The 20,467-nt window shown below is 37.8% G+C and overlaps 2 protein-coding genes across 2 annotated transcripts; one reads left to right on the top strand and one right to left on the bottom strand.

Annotated features, from left to right (window-relative positions):
- Positions 1-224: 224 nt before the first annotated feature.
- On the top strand, positions 225-14,779 carry LOC110910240 (protein HUA2-LIKE 2). Its single transcript, XM_022154933.2, has 11 exons — positions 225-785; positions 2,519-2,595; positions 6,507-8,900; positions 9,054-9,525; positions 9,663-9,771; positions 9,884-9,996; positions 11,659-11,846; positions 11,942-12,665; positions 12,958-13,294; positions 13,389-13,556; positions 14,307-14,779. Exons 1-11 carry the CDS (start codon positions 663-665, stop codon positions 14,339-14,341), a joined length of 4,740 nt encoding a protein of 1,579 aa, XP_022010625.1. The 5' UTR covers positions 225-662; the 3' UTR covers positions 14,342-14,779.
- A 729-nt stretch (positions 14,780-15,508) lies between these two features.
- Positions 15,509-19,243, bottom strand: LOC110910241 (probable sarcosine oxidase). Its single transcript, XM_022154935.2, has 3 exons — positions 18,714-19,243; positions 17,514-17,985; positions 15,509-15,960 (listed from the first exon to the last, which is right to left on the bottom strand). Exons 1-3 carry the CDS (start codon positions 19,131-19,133, stop codon positions 15,590-15,592), a joined length of 1,263 nt encoding a protein of 420 aa, XP_022010627.1. The 5' UTR covers positions 19,134-19,243; the 3' UTR covers positions 15,509-15,589.
- Between the last annotated feature and the right edge of the window lie 1,224 nt (positions 19,244-20,467).

The raw sequence follows: 20,467 nt of genomic DNA, 5'->3' as shown, positions 1-20,467 counted from the left end.
CGGTATAACCGGTTAACCGATCCGGTTATTAAAATTAACCGGTTTGTGCACCTCTAAATTGATAAGTCTAATCGATAAAAGCCCATCATGAGCAGCCCAAACAAATTCAGGCCCATTTAAATCTTCCTGGACCACGTAGTCACGTTCACCAGTCCATTACCCTCACCGCTCACGTTAGCCCAAATCACCGCATAAACCTACGTATCCCGGCGCACAATAGCACACACCCCTTCATCACATACCAAATTCATATCTGTTTCTTCCCCTATGTGAATCCCCCTTCTCCACAAACCCACACAAACCCCCCTTTCATCTCATAGGGTTTCAATTTCACACACACACACGCACTCAAAACCTAAAATTAGGGTTTTTTCCTCTCATTAATCACTTCTAGTTTCCAATAATCCAACTTTCATCATCAAAACTCACCTTCTTATTCACAAATTAGTTACAAATTCAGTGTTTAGCCCTAGGTTTTGGTGCCGATTCATCTATCAATGTAGATTGTTTCGATTTTTCGATGTTCGAAACCCTAGAAAGTTCGAGGCGGTTATAGTTGAAGAAGATTAGTGAATAAGTTTGATTTTTTGGTTGTTTTTCAACGGCGTATGGTTTTGATTTGATTATATAGGGTTGTAGGTCTGGTTTAATTGGTGTTTTGGATGGCGCCTAGCCGGAGAAGAGGTGTGAGTAAAGCCGCCGCAACCGCCGCCGCTTGCCGGAAGTGGAAGGTCGGCGATCTTGTTCTGGCGAAGGTTAAAGGGTTCCCTGCTTGGCCTGCTACGGTATGTTTCTCTGTTTTGTAGATTTGAAGTTTTTTTGGGTTGTGTGTTAAGTTAGGGTTTTGGTTGACTGATTGGGGGGGGGGTGAATAGGTTATGCAATAAAGTTTGAGTGTTTTTTTGTTTTTGTGGTTGTTGAAGTATGAATTGAGTGAGATGTTGATGTTGTACTTTGATCTATTTTGTTATGTTCAAAGATTGGTTCTTTTTGGAAGGACTGTATTTTGATATTGTTTCACTGGTCTGTGGGTAGGGCTGTAAACGAACCGAACGAACACGAACAAGGCTATGTTCGTGTTCGTTCGTTAAGGAAATTTGGATGTTCGTGAACTGTTCGCGAACACATGACGAACAGAAGTTTGTGTTCGTGTTCGTTCGTTAAGGAATTTTGGTTGTTCGCGAACAGTTCGTGAACACTAACCACGAACGTAAACGAACACAAACGAACACAAATGAACTTTAATTTTGAAAATAAAAAAAAGGCACCCTTAATCTTAAACATTGTACACAACGAAAGTAGTTAAATATAACCATTTAAAGATTGAAGGGATGGATAATATTGGGTTCAATCGATTGGAGATAAGCAAGTAGCGTGATATCAAAAGAGGGAGAGGGCCAGAGAGAGGAAAATAATACATATGGGGAAAGTAAAAAATTAATAAAACATTAAAAACTTTTAGAAAAATAAACATAAAAAACCGAACACGAACAGACATAAACGAACGAACATAAACGAACATATTACCGAACGTTCACGAACACAGTCGAACGAACGAGACCTTTGTTCGTGTTCGTTCGTTAAGCTTATCGAACGAAATTTTTTGTTCGTGTTCGTTCGTTAAGCTAATTGAACGAACATAAGCGAACTTCCCGCCGAACGGTTCACGAACTGTTCACTGAACGTTCAGTTCGTTTACAGCCCTATCTGTGGGGGTTGATTAGGTTTTGCATGTTATGTGCAAAGATTGGTTCTTTTTGGAAGGACTATATTTGGATTCACAGTATGTGTTTTGATATTTATGGAAGGACTATATTTGGATTCACAATATGTGTTTTGATATTGTTGACTGATCTGTGGGGGTGGGGGGTTGAATAGATTTCGCATTAAGTTTGAGGTTTTTTTTGTGTTATATACTTATATTATGGTTTGTTTAGTGTGAGTTGAATGGGATGTTGATGTTCTACTGTTATGTGCAAAGATTGCTTTTTTTTTTGGAAGTGATTGTATTTGGATGCAAACTCTGTGTTTTGATGACTTCTTTTAGGGAGGCAGCTATACAAATATTACTTACAGGGTTAAAAATGGTCATATGAGGGCCAAATTGTAGGGCTTATTTGATGTTTTGACTGACAAAGAAACGATTGATGTCATCATTGACAAACTATATGGTTTCTATGATCTTTTTTTTTTGCCTTGCACATGACCGGTATGACCCATACAAACGATTGATGTCAACTTTTTTTTTTGCCCTGCTCATGGGGCGGTGTCTCTTTTGCGGTATCCTTTCTTATAACAATAGGCTAATGATGTCATCCCTGCAACAAAAGTATGCATTAGTTTTGGGTGATATAATGGAAATAAATGGATGATGAAATTAGCCTTTTTTTTGTAAAATTATCATGAAATTTATATGTTTGGTGTCTTGTAATTTTCTGTTTTGGAAGGAACCAACGAGGACATTAAGATTTAGGAGTATGAAATTTGTCCTTACAGTAAGTCTGTATGTTGGTTGCAGGTTAGTGAGCCGGAAAAGTGGGGCTACACTACTGACTGGAAGAAAGTTCTAGTCTTTTTCTTTGGAACCCAACAAATGTAAGCATACTTTTGGGTCTCTTTGACTTTTGGATTTTATGTGTGAATTTGGATCCATTAACTGGTTATGCATTCTTTTGCGAATTTCTATCATTGTCACAAGATATCATCATTCAGCTACTACACGTGTGGGGTGATCATCGTTCATTATTTATCTAGCACATATTATTTGCTGGAAATCTATCTGGAACTAACATTTTGGTGTTTGATTGTTGCAATTTGCAAGAATAGACAATAAAATTAACATGCTTGATGATGACTGAAGAGTTTATCATCTTAAGCTTGTACTTACCAAGAGTTCTGGAATGAAACTATTGATAAGTTTTGTTTTAGGTAGGGTTCATGTAGCTATTTAGGGACTTGAGGAGACCTGTCAGCTCACTATTTAGACCTTTGTCCTTATCTTGTTGTGGTCATATATGGTTGTAAAATAAGGTTTCCAAGGCCGAGTACTCCCCGAGTAGTCGCTACAAGGTAGGCTGCCGAGACGACTTTTTTTGACTCCGCCTAATTACTCAGAATCGGTCAAACACGGTCAACCTCGGCCGAAATCGTATCTAGTAGGTCAACTCGGGCCGAGTTTGACTTAAAAAAGAATAAAACATAATTTCTATGCCTATCATATTAAAGAATGAATATTATTTTCACGTATTTTGTTATAGATATTAGTAAATTTATGTTATTTGACATATATTTAATCTCCAAAAACTAATTTCTTTATAGTTTAACATGTCCGAGTACTCCCCGAGTACTCTCCGCGTAGGCCGAGTACTCTCAACTCCCTAGTCGACCGACTAGAGAGCGCCTAGCGACTTTTGCAACCATCATATTGTTTAGATGCCGTGTTTACTTTCTAGACAAAGTGTGATTTATTCAGGAAGTATGGTTACCAAATGAGCTAGAGTTGTTGTACTAGCTTGTATTGATGTTCGAGTTCAGTGAATGCTTTATGGTTTTTTGATTACGTTCTTTTGACTACTAAGTACTAAAGCTCTGTTTGGTGGTTCCTGTGTCAACTTGGTTTTTTTTTTACTTAAAAATACTAGTACACTTTCGAAATAGGTGCACACAAATGGTATTAACAGTTTCAAACATAAGTTTGACAGAGATTTAATTATGCCATGAAAGCTTTGGTGATTAGGTTTAGGGTTTTAAGTTTTAACTCACATCAATCAACCCAGTTCTAGCCGCTACTCACAATTTGTTTGACAATTGAAGGAATCACAAGGGGACAAACTGGTACTCAGGTTGGACAGTAACCTGTAGACGTGGTATGTAATTCTCATTTTGGTATGATGATTTAAGCCCTAGAAAAGATGCTACCTGTATGAGCACTAGATCCATAAGATGTACTTGTAGTTGTAATTTTTGTTGTCGAATTTGAGAGTGTGCTAACTGCTAACAAGTTTTTTATGATTGCTATTTAAATGTTAAACCTTTTGGTTTCAAGAACCTTGATATAGTTGTTTAGTTGAGTTTGTTATTTAGGAAGTCGAGTTTTTGAAGTTTAAATTTGAAGTAAAAAGTATATGTTGGCAGTCTTCTTGTGGAAAGAAGGCACATCTAGGTGGTGCTATGAACATTAGACTAGAAGGTTTAAGTTTTATACGAGATGTATGTTTTTTTTACAACTCAAGAATAAGAAAAAATATTTTCTATTTTTCGAAGGGATGAGGAGTCGAGGTAGGCCCAAGTTGACTTGGGATGAGCGGATTTGGAAAGATTTGCTAGAGTTACACCTCTCTGAGGACATGGTCCAGGATAGGGGATTAGGGGTCTATGGAGATGTAGGATTAAGGTTAAGGACTTTTAGGAGTAGATTCATTAGGTTTGAGCATTGGGGCAGATGTTCAGCGTCTCTTTATGGTCTAGGCACTGATTGTGTTTTGCATATATGTTACCTATCCGCCACTTTTTTTGATAATTAGCACTGCTCTTTTTAAAGTTATGTGTAGTTTCTCGCGTTTCTACTATATGTCTTTGGTGTCGAGGGTCTCTCTGGAAGCAGCCTCTCTATCCTTAGCGATAGAGGTAATGTGTGCCTACATCTCACCCTCCCCAGACCCTATTGTGAATCCTACTAAGTAATAGTATGTGGTTTCAGACATAGTTGTTAATCGAGAGCATAGCGCTCGCTATAGCGAATAGCTAGCGAAGCATGAGTTTCTTGCTATATGATGTTTAGCACCTAAATAGCGTGAAAATAGCGGATTTAGTTTTTTTTTTTAAATATAGATAAGAGTTTGATTAAAAGAAGTGTATTTAGGGTTTTTTTTGTTTCAGGAATGAAAAGAAGAAGCCTAAATCCTTCATATTTACCAGACTTTTTATTTTTATAAAATATACTTGTAAAATATTACTAAAACTTTCTTCTAGTGTATCGGTAAGTATGAAATAACACCCGCTGTTTCATCGCTATCTTTACGTAGCGCATAGATGGCTTGTAGCTATCGTCCGCCATTCGCTATTGAGTACTATGGTTTCAAAGAGCGGTAGTCCTTGCCTTCATGTTCTGTTCAAGTTGTTTGGGTGTTCGCCCTGTGTATTTATGCTTACGTCGAAACAAGCACACATGCATTTAAATATGTATTTTAATATTTTTAAGTTGACCGTTTTTGGGCGTTTATCACTCGATTTTATCATCAGACATTCATCACGTGAAGTATGTATTACAACTTATAATATGTTATTGAGCATCATTACGTTAGAAGCACCCATCTCTTAATTCGTTTGAGTTGTGACTTTATGAAGTTTTCTTTTGTTATGGACACTGCGTTTTCGGCCTGTGAAGTGAACTAGGTTAGAGTTTATGATCTTTGAAAGTTGATCACTTGATCTAAGGGATGACTATGAAGTATGTACAACTAAGCTAAGAAATAGATTATCCAAGTGATCTCTTGTTGCATTTACAACAAGTGGATTGTAAAACAGAGCAATCACATAATTCACTTTATGCATAAACACAGCGATCTTACGCATCACTGTATTCACACGGGATTACCATAAGTTAAAACTTTACATCTACCTTTGAAGCAACTTATTACATACTATGGGGTCCCACCCATAGTTATCGATAGCGAACATGGCGTTCGCTATCGCGCGCTTCATAGCGAATCGACCATACCTCGCAATATGTTACTTAGCGACTCCATAGCGTGATTATTGCGGGATTCCGACCACGAATTCCGGCTCCGGTGCTGTAGCTTCTGCCGGAAACCTACCGGAAGTCAGGAAGAAGAAGAGAAAAGAGTGGCTGCGTTTGTTCTGTGTTTTAGCTTTTTAGGTTTAAGTAACTTTTTGGATTTAACCTTTAACCCCTCTATCTTTTCACTAGTTTTCATATAGTCCTAAAAACTTGTAAAAAATTACATAAAAGTGTAAATTAGTTTGTGTATTTTAACATTTAACCTCCTCTATTATCACTAGTTTACATTTGGTCCTTGAATTTCAAAATTTATACGTAAAAAGTATAAAATTAACATTATATATATATATATATATATATATATATATATATAATATATATTACAAATAGCTATTTTTTGTTTCTTAATTTTTTTAACTACCTTATCGCTAAACACAAAATAGCGAGCGCTATTTCGTCGCTATCGCTACATAGCATATAGGTACCTCGTCCTATTTGTCGCTATTCGCTATCGATAACTATGGTCCCACCATCGTATGTAATAACATTTGTTCTTTATATTATTCTCATGATGTCTTCAAGTAGTTTTATACTTTCGGTCTGACGTGTCTTGATAGATTCTTGCTTATATTGATAATCTTTCATTTTCAACTTGTAATAAGGTAGCTTTGACCCCTTTACTCATGAGTGGACTAATTTGGGTTATGTTTTATATCAAATGGGTCAAACGCATAAACACGTTATTAATAAATTTCTATTTTTGCAGAGCATTCTGTAATCCAGCTGATGTTGAGGCTTTTACTGAAGAAAAAAAAGTATCTCTTATGAATAAACGCCACGGTAAAGGAGCTGATTTTGTTCGTGCTGTAAGGGAAATTATTGAAAGTTACGAGGAATTAAAACAACAGGAGCAAACAGACAAAATTAGTAATACAATTGGTCAAAATGCATCAACAAATGGGGTCAAATCAGAGGAATGTGTCGCCAGCTCAGCGTCAAAGGATGAGGCTGTCACAGTCACACCTACTATTGACTCGTGTTCGAAAAGTTCTGATTCTTTAAAACCTTGTGAGGGTGCTGATATAATGTCACAAGATGACAAAGATATGTCTGAGGGGCATAATGGTAATTTGGCGGTCAAGAAAGCACCTTTACCAACTACATACTCAAGAAAGAAATTTCTTGGTACCCGTGTACCTTCCGCTCGAAGGTCGAGGAGTTTTGTTCGGGCAGAATCTTGCAGATTTCAAACAGAAGATGTGACAAATAATGGGTCACAAAGAAGGACCAAACGGGTCAGGACATCACCAGGTTCATCTGATGGAGTGGGTTCGGGTTCGAATGCAAGTCCTGAAGAAAATGGTTCAGGAATCGTGACTGCTGGTTCTGATACCAAGAGTTTAAACGACGGAAATTGTGTACAGTCTGGTTACAATAAGATTATGGAAAATGAGTTTGACTTGCCGCTGAGTCAAACTCTTGAATTCCAAAATAAAGCTGTCATTTTTAAAAAGAAACGAAAGCCAAGTAGAAAACGCGACTTCCCTGATAAAATCGAACCCGTTCAGAATTTTGATATTGAAGAATCTATCGGGAAGCATTCAAAGGAAGACGGTGATGAGCATCTGCCGTTAGTGAAACGGGCCCGGGTTCGAATGGGGCAAACCTCTGAACCAGTAAATAAACCAGCCCTAGAAGATCAAGATAGAGGTCAGGAAGAATTTGACCCGTGCTTTACGTTAAACAAATGTAGTGTTAATAAACCGCCAGTATGGGAAGTTAATAAGAATAAGCATATTGGTTGTATGGTTGATGGTGAAGCTGCTTTACCACCGTTTAAACGTCTCCATCGGGCTCTAGAGGCTATGTCTGCTAATGTTGCGGAAGATAAGCAAGTTTCTCTTGGCGGGCCATCCACCATGAAAACAGTTATTAATGGAACTATAGAGGGTAAAGAAAAAGAAACAGATGAAATTTGTGGCAATTCGTCTTCACCCGTTGAACAAAATGAGATGATTGTCGAGGTCAACACATGCAGTCAACCTGCTAATCGTGCAGAAGATAAACAAGTTTCCACCATGAAAACCATTGTCAGTGGAACTTTAGAGAGTAAAGAAACAGATGAAGTTTGTAGCAATTTATCTTCACCTGTTGAACCGAATGTGATGATTGATCAGGTCAACACGATAAGTCAACCTGCTATTGTCGCAGAAGATAAACAAGATTCTCTTGGTGGGCCATCCACTGTGAAAATCGTTATCAATGGAACTTTGGAGAGTAAGGAAACTGGTGAAATTTGTAGCAATGTGTCTTCGCGAGTTGAACAGAATGAGCTGATTGATGAGGTCAACACGTGTGGTCAACCTGCTAATGTTGCAGACGATAAACAGGTGTCTCCATGTGAGCCATCCACCATGAAAACCATTATCAACAGAACTTCAGAGAGTAAAGAAACAGTTGAAATTTGTGACGATTTATCTTTACGAGCTGAACAAAACGAGATGATTGACGAGGTCAACACGTGCAGTCAACCTTCTAATGTTGCAGAAGATAAACAAGTTTTGCTTGGTGAATCATCCACCATGATATCCATTGTTAATGGAACTTTAGAGAGTAAGGGAAGATATGAAATTAGTAGCAATTTATCTTCACCAGTCGAACGACTCGAACAGCATGTTGATGAGGTCAACACGTGTGGTCAACCTGCTAGTGTTGCAGATAAACAAGTTTCTCTTGACAACGGAACTTTAAAGAGTAAGGAAACGGATGAAATTTGTAGCAGTTTATCTTCACCAGGTGAACAGATTGAGATGATTAATGAGGTCAACACGTGCAGTCAACCTTCTAGGAGTAGTAGTCCAGGGCAAAAGCCTATGGAAATTGATGACAGTAAAGATTCTGTCATGTTGGATTCTGTTACTAAAGTAGTTGAAACAGTTGCATGTTCTCAAAGCCCAATAATAGTTGATGAGGTCAATACATGTGGTCAACCATCTAGTTTGGAGGAGATTGAAGCTAGCAAAAAAGATCCGTCGGATGTTTACGGTTCCGGGGTGAGTTCAGATCCAGTATCAAGTAAATCGGAAAACGGTGTTGTTTCACATGATGATGTTATTATGGCAGTCCATCCAATTGAAGATAATGGCAATGATAATGCAATGTAAGTCAATATGCATGTTACGCTTTACAGTTTTTTTTTATGTTTCATAAGACATATTTAGCATATTTCTTTTTTAAATTTGAGTATTTTTTTGTTGGTCTAGTTGGGTCTATTCTTTTATTAACTGTATTGTTGGAACCCTATTTGTCATAGACTTGAAGATACTGAAGGAACCAAAAAGTCAAACATGGAAGTCGATGATTCTCTGTCTTTAGATGTTGCAAAAGAGTTGACTACTGCTGACTCGGTCAATGAACATCCTCATTCAACTCTTATTTCAGACGATAACACAAGCCATAAAAGTGTGTCGGGTACCCGGACACCCTCTCCCCCGACTGACCCGTTTGACTCAGCTGATGTGTCACGAGCTTCTCCACCCAATAACACTTCGGTTTCCTATATCATATCCAAGCCAGATAATAGTAATTTACTTGAAAACAGTTGTAGTCCGAATGTGCATGAAAAACCAAAACACACTGGTAACAAGTGGAACACTATTTCAGAAGCAAATGCTGTTTTGACTTCTTTTGAGGCAAGCCTTGAGGCACTAACGCGGACCAAAAAAAGCATTGACAGGGCTACTCGCATTGCCATTGACGCTGCTAAATTTGGAAGTGCCGTCAAGGTAAATTATTATCTCTGTTATTTTATTAGGTTATTACTTATAGTTATAACTGTTGTATTATTAATTTATCTATAGAAAAGTTAACGATGAACAAAAAGGAGTTTGGTAATCATGCATTGAGTTGATTTGAATGTTAGGTGGTGGAGACTATTGCTCGCAGTTTGGAATGTGAATCAAGTTTACATAAACGGGTGGACTTGTTCTTTCTTGTGGATTCTATTGCACAATGTTCTCGAGGGCTTAAAGGTAATGTCGGTTTGCCAGAAACAAAGCAACCAACTTTGTACTAGGCGCAATCTAGAAATTACTTTCTTGTTATTACTGTATTGTAAAATTGATGTGGGTATGTGTGTTACAGGTGGTGTGGGTGGTGTGTATCCTTCGGCTATCCAGGCAGTGCTACCGCGGTTATTGTTGGCTGCTGCTCCTCCAGGGAGTAGTGCTCTTGAAAATCGTAGGCAATGTTTAAAGGCAAGTTTTTTTTCTTGAGACATTTTTGTAGGCCTGTAAACGAAATGAATGTTCATGAACTGTTCGTGAATTTTTTCGGCGGGAAGTTTGTTTATGTTAACGAACATGAACAAGTTTATTTGTTTATTTAATTAAATAAACGAACATGAACACACGTGTTGTTCATTCATTTATGTTCGTGAACGTTCGTTTATGTTGGTTCGTTTGTATTTTAAGAAATACATATGGAGTTGTATTTATACAAAGAGTTAATTACATAGTTAGTCCTAGTGGTTTGCACAAAGTAACATACTTAGGTACTAATAGTTTAAAATCACATCCTACGGTGTTAACTTTTCATTTTGTAACGTTTGGAGGTATTAACGTTATTTTGTGCAAACCACAGGGACTAACTATGTTAATACCCTAGAAGTTAATACCTCCAAACGTTACAAAATGAAAAGTTAATACTCTAGAAGGTGATTTTAAACTGTTAGTACCTAAGTTTGTTATTTTGTGCAAACCACAGGGACTAACTATGTAATTAACTCTTATACAAATATAGGGTGAGGTTCCTGTAAAAAAGTACCTTTTTTCGTAAGAAGTGTGAGAAGGCATAGGAATTGACATGTAGGCATGATGTTTTGGACTTAGGCATGATGTTTTGGGTTGTTTTGCAAGAAAAACACCAAGCATAACAATTTAAGACACAATGCAATGTATTATAGGCATGGAATTCAAAAAATAACTAAAACACACTGCTTAACACTTAAAACACCCTACTTAACGTTCTTGGTTTGGTGTTTTAAGTTTTAAGCCTAGAATTCATTGCATTGTGTCTTAAATTGTTATGTATGGTGTTTTTCTTGCCAAAACAACCCAAAACATCATGTCTAAGTCCAAAACATGATGTCTTTAATTCCTTTGCCATCTCACACTTCTCATGAAAATGTCATTTTTACAGGAATCGAAACCTATATAAACATAAAAAAGGTTTTCTAACTACTTATCCACATAACTAATTGATAAGTGGGCTTTCTAGTAATAAAAATGCGTTTTCCAATAGAACTTATTCTAATTAATCAATAATTGATATAAAAAAGCTACCTTATATCCGTATATGTTTGGTCGTTTATGTTCATTACGGACATGCCTGTTTTCTTAATGAACGAACACGAACACAAAAATTTGGTCGATTATTTGTTCGTGCTCGGTTAGAGTTAAATGAACGAACACGAACATGCCTCTGTTCGTGTTCGTTTGTTTCATTTACTGGCCTACATATTTGCTCAGTTATTATTATCATCGATATTACTAGTTTACACTGCTGTGTTGTATGGGTGGGGGTTTACGCTGTGTTGTATCCCAAACAGATTCAGTAAAAAAAGTTTATAAAAGGACCAAGGAGAACGGGTTAAAAATCGTACAAACTCTATTTTCGTTGTGTGAAAATTCTTGAACATTTTTATCAAAAAGTTGGATTGTTATTGTGATTATGTTTTTTAATCCTAATTAACATAGTAGTTCTTTTAAAAATATTAAAGTTAAATAAAGACGTTTGCTAGTTGACCCAACTCGAGCTTTAAACTGACCCATTTTAGTCGATCTATTTGACCCATTTAATATGGCCCGTTTTAACTAGGTACTGAAGGGTTCTTATTAGATATATGTATTATTGTGCAGGTTCTAAAGCTGTGGCAAGAAAGAAAAATCATTCCGGAACCAATGATTCGTCACCATATTCGTGAGCTTGAGTCCCTCAACATGATGTCTTCTAGACTCAGTAATTCTCGCCGGGCCTTTAGAAATGAACGGGCCTTTGATGATCCAGTTAGGGAAGTTGAGGGTATGCTAGTCGATGAGTATGGAAGGTAGTAATTATTAAATTAAGTTGGTAATTAATTAATTAATAGTGAAATCGTGGTTTAATTAATATGTTTTTGTTTTTTGTTTTATATGGGGTCAGTAACTCGAGTATGCAGTTATCGGGTTTCTGCATACCAACAATGCTGAAAGATGAAAAAGAAGGAAGTGATTCTGATTCCGACGCGGAGGGGTTTGAGGCGGTAACACCTGAACGTGATCCTGAAATTTGTGAACATGATAAGGTCCTTACACCTGCAGCGGAGAAGCATACCCATGTACTTGAGGATGTTGATGGTGAGCTTGAAATGGAAGATGTGGCCCCCACCCATGAAGGTCAAGTAACAGTAACTGCCCCTGTGGAAAAAGCTGTAGGCACATCCCACCATCAACTCCCACAACATTTGCCGCCGTTACCGCAAGATTTGCCGCCATCGTTTCCCCCGTTGCCAAGCTCTCCTCCACCGCCACCTCCTGCTTCTCTTCCACCCCCACCGCCAACACCTCCTTCCGCTCCCCTTCCGCCACCGCCACCGCCACCGCCGCCAGTTTTGCTTTCTGCACCTCCCCCGCCTCAAGCCTCTCTTCTCCCGCCGCCACCTCCTCCAGCCTCGCTTCCTCCTCCTCCTCCTCCACCTCCAGCTTCTCTTCCACCACCTCCTCCACCGCCAGCCTCTGTTCCTCCACCTCCTCCACCGTTAGTCTCGATTCCTCCACCTCCTGCAGCGTCTATTCCTCCACCACCTCCAGCCTCCTTTCCGGCACCGCCTCTATTACCCGACACTATGAGTAATTTTCCTGATGCCAACGTTTATGCAGCTAGTCAGGTAAGCTTAATATATGTGAATGGCTGGTTTGCGATATTTTTGTTTTCACTTACGGGTCAAACGTGTATAAAATGAGCTGAAATCAAGTGGCACTTTATCCAAATTTTGCATATAATTTTTTCAAACTTATTAATCAGATTTGATTAATAAGTATATTTCTTTTAATACTTCAAAGATTAATAAGTTTTTTTTTTTGAACGGCACAAAGATTAATAAGTATATGTCTTTTTTTCTCTGAATTGTGGCTAGATGAATTTGTAGTTGACTTTTATATTGACACCTGGCAATGCAGAACTGTAACGATGATCCACAGCTATCAACAGCTCCATCAGTTAATTACCATTCTTCCGAAGTACCAGAATCATCCAATTCTGGCTCTTTCGGTATCCCCCGCCCACCTGTTCAAGTCGCCAGTAACGTGCACCTTAGGCCACCACACCCTGCTCCATCATCTCAGTTCTCGTATTTTCAGTCAGATCAGTCGTGTAGGGACGTTCCGCCTCCTTCATACCCCGGCAGATTCCATTTTGTCAATGGTACAGATACCGGTAATTTTCACAGTGATCATGACAGAATGCACTTACCCCCACATGATGACAGCTGGCGGTTTCAACCCCCTCCATTCTCTGGTAATGATCGATATTTACATAGTTCAATGATTGTTTATTGGATCAACTATAGATGCACCGACAGTATTTGTTTATTTTTAATGTGTAATAACAGGTCCCTGTCATCCTGATGGCCCGATAGGACGATATCCTCCCAATATGTATGCGGGCCCACCATGTGAACCACCAGTGTCCTGGCATTATCCTGTAAGACCTCCGAATCATAGAGATATGCCACCTCATAGACCATACCCTGAAGCCTCAGCTCATATGGCTCCTCGAGGTTCGCTCTTTTTTCAGTTTTACATTTTAACTTTTTTTTTTGGTAATATGGTTATGGAGTAGAGGTGACATTTTCGTTCCCTTTACTTACAAGTTGATATATTCGGTTATATTTTTTCTTCATAACGGGTGGCGTAAATGTGAAAAACCTGGTTGATCATTGAATGGGTCAAATGAGGTTTATTGATATATTCATATATGGTTCTCGTACTCATATTCAATGGACTAGTTATTAACGGAGTTAAATCCAGCCTGTATTAAAACCGGAGTAAACTTCCGTCTTGCTCCCTGTGGTTTGGTCACTTTAACGGTTTTGCTCCAAACCTTTAAAAATAGCCATTTTACTCCCTGATGTTTCGGTTTTTTTTTCGAGTTTGCTCCCCGCCTCTAACTCCATCCAAATTGTTTGTTTTTCCATTTTGCTCCCCGTAGGGAGCAAACTGGCAACAAAACCAAAACATCAGGGAGTAAAATGGCTATTTTTAAAGGTTTGGGGCAAAACCGTTAAAGTGACCAAACCACAGGGAGAAAAACGGAAGTTTACTCTTAAAACCGTAAAAAGTGACCTGCATAGCTCACAATCGTATAAATCGCTTTAATGAGAATAAGTAGATCAGTATTACAGTTTACAATATTATTGTGTTCTCTTAATGATTTTACATTAGGTCGAGTAAAAGGGACTAGAAAATGTCACGGGTCAATCCTACCCGTTTGACTTTTGACTCCTAAAATGTAACGGATCTTATTTCAGGTGTTGCAGGTCCAAACTTTTGGAGACCAAGGTGACAGACACATGAGGCCAACCATACTTTAATGTTATAGCAAACCGACCATATATTCTGTTGAATTCACGGGGCTTGTTACAAAACACCGCTGTACAATCTTCTAGAAGAAACTTTTTTGCATCAAACAGTGCACAGAAAACTTGCATCAAGATGTATAATGATTAATTCCTGAATGTAAATGCACATTTTCGTCGGGTTCAGAAACGGAGCTAAAGCTTCCGACTTTCTTCTGGTGCTTACATGTATGCAACTGCTGCAACATCATCCTGTCATTTTTGGGGTTTGACGTTTTTAAAGGTTACCTGATGTCATTCATGTTTTAGCCAAAATGTTGGATGTTTTTTAATTGTTTTTTGGTTGTCATAGGAATGAATTAAAAACATGATCTTGGCTGTACATTTTGGTTTAAAAATTGAAAGTTATTTGTTGTTTTTCTTTATGTTATGTTAAATATTGAAGGTGAATGAAGTTATGAATGCAAATCAATGTTTAGTGGTCCTGATTTCAAATTCTTAATAAAAAAGTGGGACTGTCAATGGCCGTGACGTCTATTAGTGACGTTTATTAGGGATTATTAGAATCCAATTTCCTATTTCTATTTGATTTATTTATCATGATGAATTTATTATTAAGAGGAATTTGTCTGTAATAATCATATCTAGACTTTATTGGCCATTAATAATCTCAACTCAGAATATTCCTCCCACCAGTCCCACATTTCACCTATTTTTTTTACAATGGTTTCCCGTTAAAAAACCTTAACGGAGTTAAGTTTTTTTTTCCAAATTACAAACAGAATTTTAGTGCTTTTGATCAGAATGGTGATATGAGTCCATTGATGTAAAACTAAGTGACTTGATTTTGGTTAATTTGAAATTTAAAAACCCGAATTGAAGCGCCGTTTTTATCGTTTGGAGCACCGATTCGAGGCAAGTTTTACATCAATGGACTCGTATTATCGTTCTAATCAAAAGCCCTAACAAATTTGTTTGTAATTTGGAAAAAAAGCTTAACTCCGTTAAGTTTTTTTAACGGACAACCATTGTAGGAAAAATAGGTGAAAGGTGGGACTGGTGGGGGGAATATTCTGAGGTGGGATATTAATGGCCAATAAGATCTAGGTGGGATTATTATAGGTCAATTTTCCTAGTATTAAATATGAGAGAAGTACATTTAAAACAAAATGGATTACTACATTGATTAAAAATGTAACGTATCACATACTTCAAAGTTCAAACAACCATTGAAATTACCTAAGACGAACTTGTTCTTCAAAGGCTTTAGCATTTCCTTTGGGGTTATCTTCAAACCTTCTAAGCTTAAAATGCTTGATTTCTTCTTCTTGGGCCGCAGCCGCTTTTCCGCCTAACGCTAAATCCACCAATATCCGCCCAACCACCGGAGCCATCTTGAACCCATGACCCGAGAACCCACCGGCAACAACCACATATTCGTTGAACTCACCACCCAAGAAATCAATCACGAAATCTCCATCTGGTGTTAATGAATACATGCAAGATTGGCGCATCACCGGCCCATCTTCCCAATTGACTCGATCACCAAACGTTGATTTGATCCATTCTTTTAGATATCCAATCACCATTGTTGTACCTTCAGTACCTATAGTGGTGGAACCAGAACTTTTTAGTGAGGGTTATGGTTATGTTCTTTTTATCATATTTAATTTTTTAAATATAAAAATTCAACAACTTTCATTGATCAGGGTAGCTGATACTCTTGACCCCCCTTAGTTCCGTCCCTGATTAGGGTAGTAAATGAGCCATGCTGCTTTTGAGCTACTCGAGATCGGCTAGCTAAAAGCTCGAATTAAGCCGGGTTTAAACGAGCTCGAGTCTAAAAATAAGCTTGTTTAGTAAAAGAGTCCGAGTTTAAGCTTCAATTATCAAACTTAAGCTGGCTTGCAAGTTGGGCTTGAGCCTGAAATTAAGTTTGCTTAATAAACAAGCCCAAACTTATAAAGTTTGAGTTGGCTTGCAAGTAGGGCTGTAAACGAACCAAACGAACACGAACAAGGCCTTGTTCGTGTTCGTTCGTTAAGAATATTATGTGTTCATAAACGGTTCATGAACACTTACCGAACGAGATTTTTTGTTCGTGTTCGTTTGTTAAGGAAATGAACGTGTTCATAAACGGTTCACGAACACAAACGAACATAGATAAAATCGATGAAGCTTAATTGTATTTTTCGATGTGAATAATAAGAAAGAAAGGTGGAGGTAGGGTTTCCTATTTTATTTGTTTGGGTAATGAGATAAATAAGAATTAAGAAATATATAAGGTTTAGATAAAATAAATAAATGCTAAAAAAATACTTAATGATCAACATAAACAAACGAACATGAACGGATGTTCACGAACACGTTACCGAACGTTCATGAACGCAATTGAACGAACGTGACAGTTTTTCGTGTTCGTTCATTTAACTAATCGAACGGAATTTCTTGTTCATGTTCGTTCATTAACTAAACAAACGAACGTAAACGAACTTCCCGCCGCACGGTTCACGAGCGGTTCGCTGAACATTTGGTTCGTTTACAGCCTACTTGCAAGCCTATACGTGCTTATTGTTTACATAATTATTATTTAATATATTAAATATAGATTTATATATAATATATATTATGTTATATATATAAATTTAATAATAAATAATAAACAACTAAAGCCTGAGTGAGCTTGAGTTTGAAAAAAACGAATAACGAGCTGAGCTTGAGTTTGAAATGAACTAAGAATGAGTTCGAGTTCAAACTCTTTTAAGTCAAACGAGCTGAGCTCAAGTCTAGTCGAGCTCAGGCTCGGCTCATCTTGTTTACACTCATGCACCTTATTACCAGTGGCGGACCCAGGATTTTATTTCAATGGGGTCCATTTTCGGGTCGGTCCTCGTTCAGGTCGAGTTAAAGTGAGGTTTGAACTAGATTTTTTAAAAAAATAAGAAAAATGGGCTTATCAAGGATTGAACCCATGACCTCTTGGTAGAAAAGAGGAAGATTTACCACTACACCAGCTTTCTTTTTATTTCTATGATGTCCACCTAATTGTATTTATGGGGTCCATATACAAATTAATATACCGAATCTACTATTTTTTTTAAAAAGATTGGGGTCCGGGGACCCCGGTGGCACCAATGTGGGTCCGCCCCTGCTTATTACCTGCCGCTGCTGCTCCCCATGTCCTCGAATCTGGATCGCATTCCCGACCACCATGAACCGCAACTTTGATCAAACCCGGGAACTCCAAAGCCGGTGTTCCGTAGATATACGGATCACCATAGCTTGCAAACGACGGAAAACCGGCTCCAACGGTGAAATCAACCTCATAACCCTCTTTAATCTTCCAGTAAAACAAACTTGTTTCAACAGGTTGTACAGGCAAATTCACACCACCATTGCAAACATTTTGTACCATTTTACTAATCCAAGCTCCCGCGGTCACCACACATTTCTTCCCCCAAAACTTCTCCCCCGATCCGCTCTTAACCAAAACTCCGCCTCGATGTTTATCAACCGCAACGTCTACAATCTCCCTTTTGTCCTTAAGAATCGCCCCATGTTTGATCGCGAGTGTTTGAAACATCGCGACCGCTTTCGTAGGCTTCAGAACACCACCAAGCTCCGTCGTTACCTGTAACAATATCATCATCATCATACTCAGTAAATCCCACCAATAGCAAAACAAAGGTAGGGTCTGAGGAGGGTAAGATGTAGAATAAATGAATTGCATTCAGAACACCACCAAGTTCCATTCTCAAGAATCTTAAAAATCTGGGGCAGGGGCGAGTAGAATAAATGGGCCCCTAAAAATTATTTTTTTGGGAACATATTTTCGGGCCCTCAGGGAGAGTGGGGCTTGGGTGGGTCGCTCACCCTGCCCCTCCTCCCGAGCCGGCCCTGACACATTACAAAGAAACATAATTAAAGCATGGGCCGTAGGCAGTAGCCACAATTAGGGGTGTAAACGAGTCGGGCCGAGCCCGAGCCCGACTAGGCTCGAGCTCGTCTCGTCATGTTTTAGTGAAGTTCGAACTCAGATTCAGCTCGGTTCGAACCTACTTATATGAGCTCAAGCTCAGCTCGGGAGTGAAGCCCAAAACTCGAGCTATTTTGAGAGCAACCTCAAACGAGCTAAAAGCTCGGCTCGAGCTCACTTCAATACCGCTTAAACAAGCCAAAGCTCGGCTCGAGCTTGGCGCACCTTTGTTTTCATCATTATTACTTTACTATTATATAATATATAAAAAAACTAAAAATTCTTTTGGGCTCGTGCTCGATAACTAAACGAGCTCTATTTCAGGATCAGCTCGTTCGAGCTTTTAACTGAGCCGATCTAATATACATTCAAGTAAAGCTTACCGCGATCCAGTTCTCTGGAATCTCAACCATTCCAGAGAACCGTGTCCTCGCCTCATCACGGTCGAGAATCCGGTGATTAATCGAGTGTGTTCTACAATTGTTGATGATTGAGACCAGAGAGCTATTATCAGCTGGACCCAAATCCAGCTGCCCGGTTTTGTAGTAAACCTTGTACCCGATTTCTGATTCAAATTCTCTCCATTGTTTCTCCGATTCGATCACCATCGGGGTATAGTACTCTTCAGGGTAAGTAGCTCGAATTGTTCGAGATTCTCCATGAGACGATCCAAGGTGGTGCAGGAAGTCGAATTGCTCGAGGAGTAGCGTTTTTTGGCCGCGTTTAGCCGCTTGATACGCGGTTGAGCTTCCCATCACGCCTGCTCCGATCACGATCACATCGAATTGGGTTGAATCCTCCATGGTTTTTTTTTTTACTTGAAGAGTTGAAGATTAAAGTTGCAATTTGAATATTTGTTTCTTTCACAAGTGAAATTGTAATGATTATATTGATGAATTGTATATATATTTGTCATGTTTGAAGATATAGATACAGAGTATAGTGACTGGTGAAGAAGGTGACAAATAAGAGAAAGATGAATTGTTACAGTTGGTGGATAACGGCTAATGTATGTGGCGCGTGTTATTTTGAAGAAAATCACTTAAAATAAATAATTTATATATATATTTTTTTGTTTTTAGAAATTGTATTTATTTTATTAAAATTATTAATTTACTATTCATACGTTTTTTTTTTAAAAGTCACTTAGTGTGATATATTTGGCCGTTCAAAAAAAAAAAAAAAAGTGTGATATTTTGCATCTACTATAGGGGTTAGGATCAAATACAAAGGATAAAATAAATAAGAAGGGTAAGAAGGATTCTAGTCCATTGATCTTAGATTTGGATGACTGAGATTAGTTGTAGGGAAAGAAGATAATAGAAGGGCATAAAGGGAATCCTATATTTATGGATTTTCTCTCTCCACATGCAAGGCACATGCCAATTCCCCCATCGATTTAAAACGTCCATAACTTTTTCATACGACATTTTAAAAAAAAAAAAATTTTTACCATAATAACGAGCGTTTTTTTATCTTTAATATGAGTACCATATTATCATATAAAAATAAAATAAAAAATTTCATTTTTACTGGGTTTTTTTTTTGCATTGTGTTAAAGGTTCAGGTCATTGTGTCTTTTAACTGGGTTTTGGTCAGTAGAGTTTCTATACATTGTGTTATTATCAAAACCTATAACACAATGTTTATTTGGGTTCTATCCATTGCCTTTTTATAAGAACCTATAACACAATAAATGACACAATGGAGATGATATTATATCTGGGTTTCTATAAATTGTGTTATTAGTTCAGGTCATTGTGTTTAATATGTTATTCATTGTGTTTTAATATGTTGTCCATTGTGTTTTAATTATTTGTTCAATTTTTTATTATCTTTGTTCATTGTGTTTTAGTTTGTTGTGTATTGTGTTTTTGGTTTGTTTTCCATTGTGTCTTCATCTGCTCTCCATTGTGTCATTTATCTGTTGTCATTAATTGTGTCTTTTATCTGTTGTCATCAATTGTGTTTTTATTTAGTCTGATACTTATTGTGTTATATGTTATCGCCATTGTGTTATGCGTTATGGTCATTGTGTTTTACTATGTTGTCCATCGTGTCTTTATCTAGTTGTCATTGATTGTGTTTTTGATCTACTTTACATTGTGTTTTACATCATGTCCATTGTGTTATTATC

The sequence above is a fragment of the Helianthus annuus genome, chromosome 15 (genome assembly GCF_002127325.2).
Source record: "Helianthus annuus cultivar XRQ/B chromosome 15, HanXRQr2.0-SUNRISE, whole genome shotgun sequence".
NCBI lineage: Eukaryota > Viridiplantae > Streptophyta > Magnoliopsida > Asterales > Asteraceae > Helianthus > Helianthus annuus.
The sequence above is the reverse complement of the archived record's forward strand: the minus strand, read 5'-3'. Positions and strand labels throughout refer to the sequence as shown.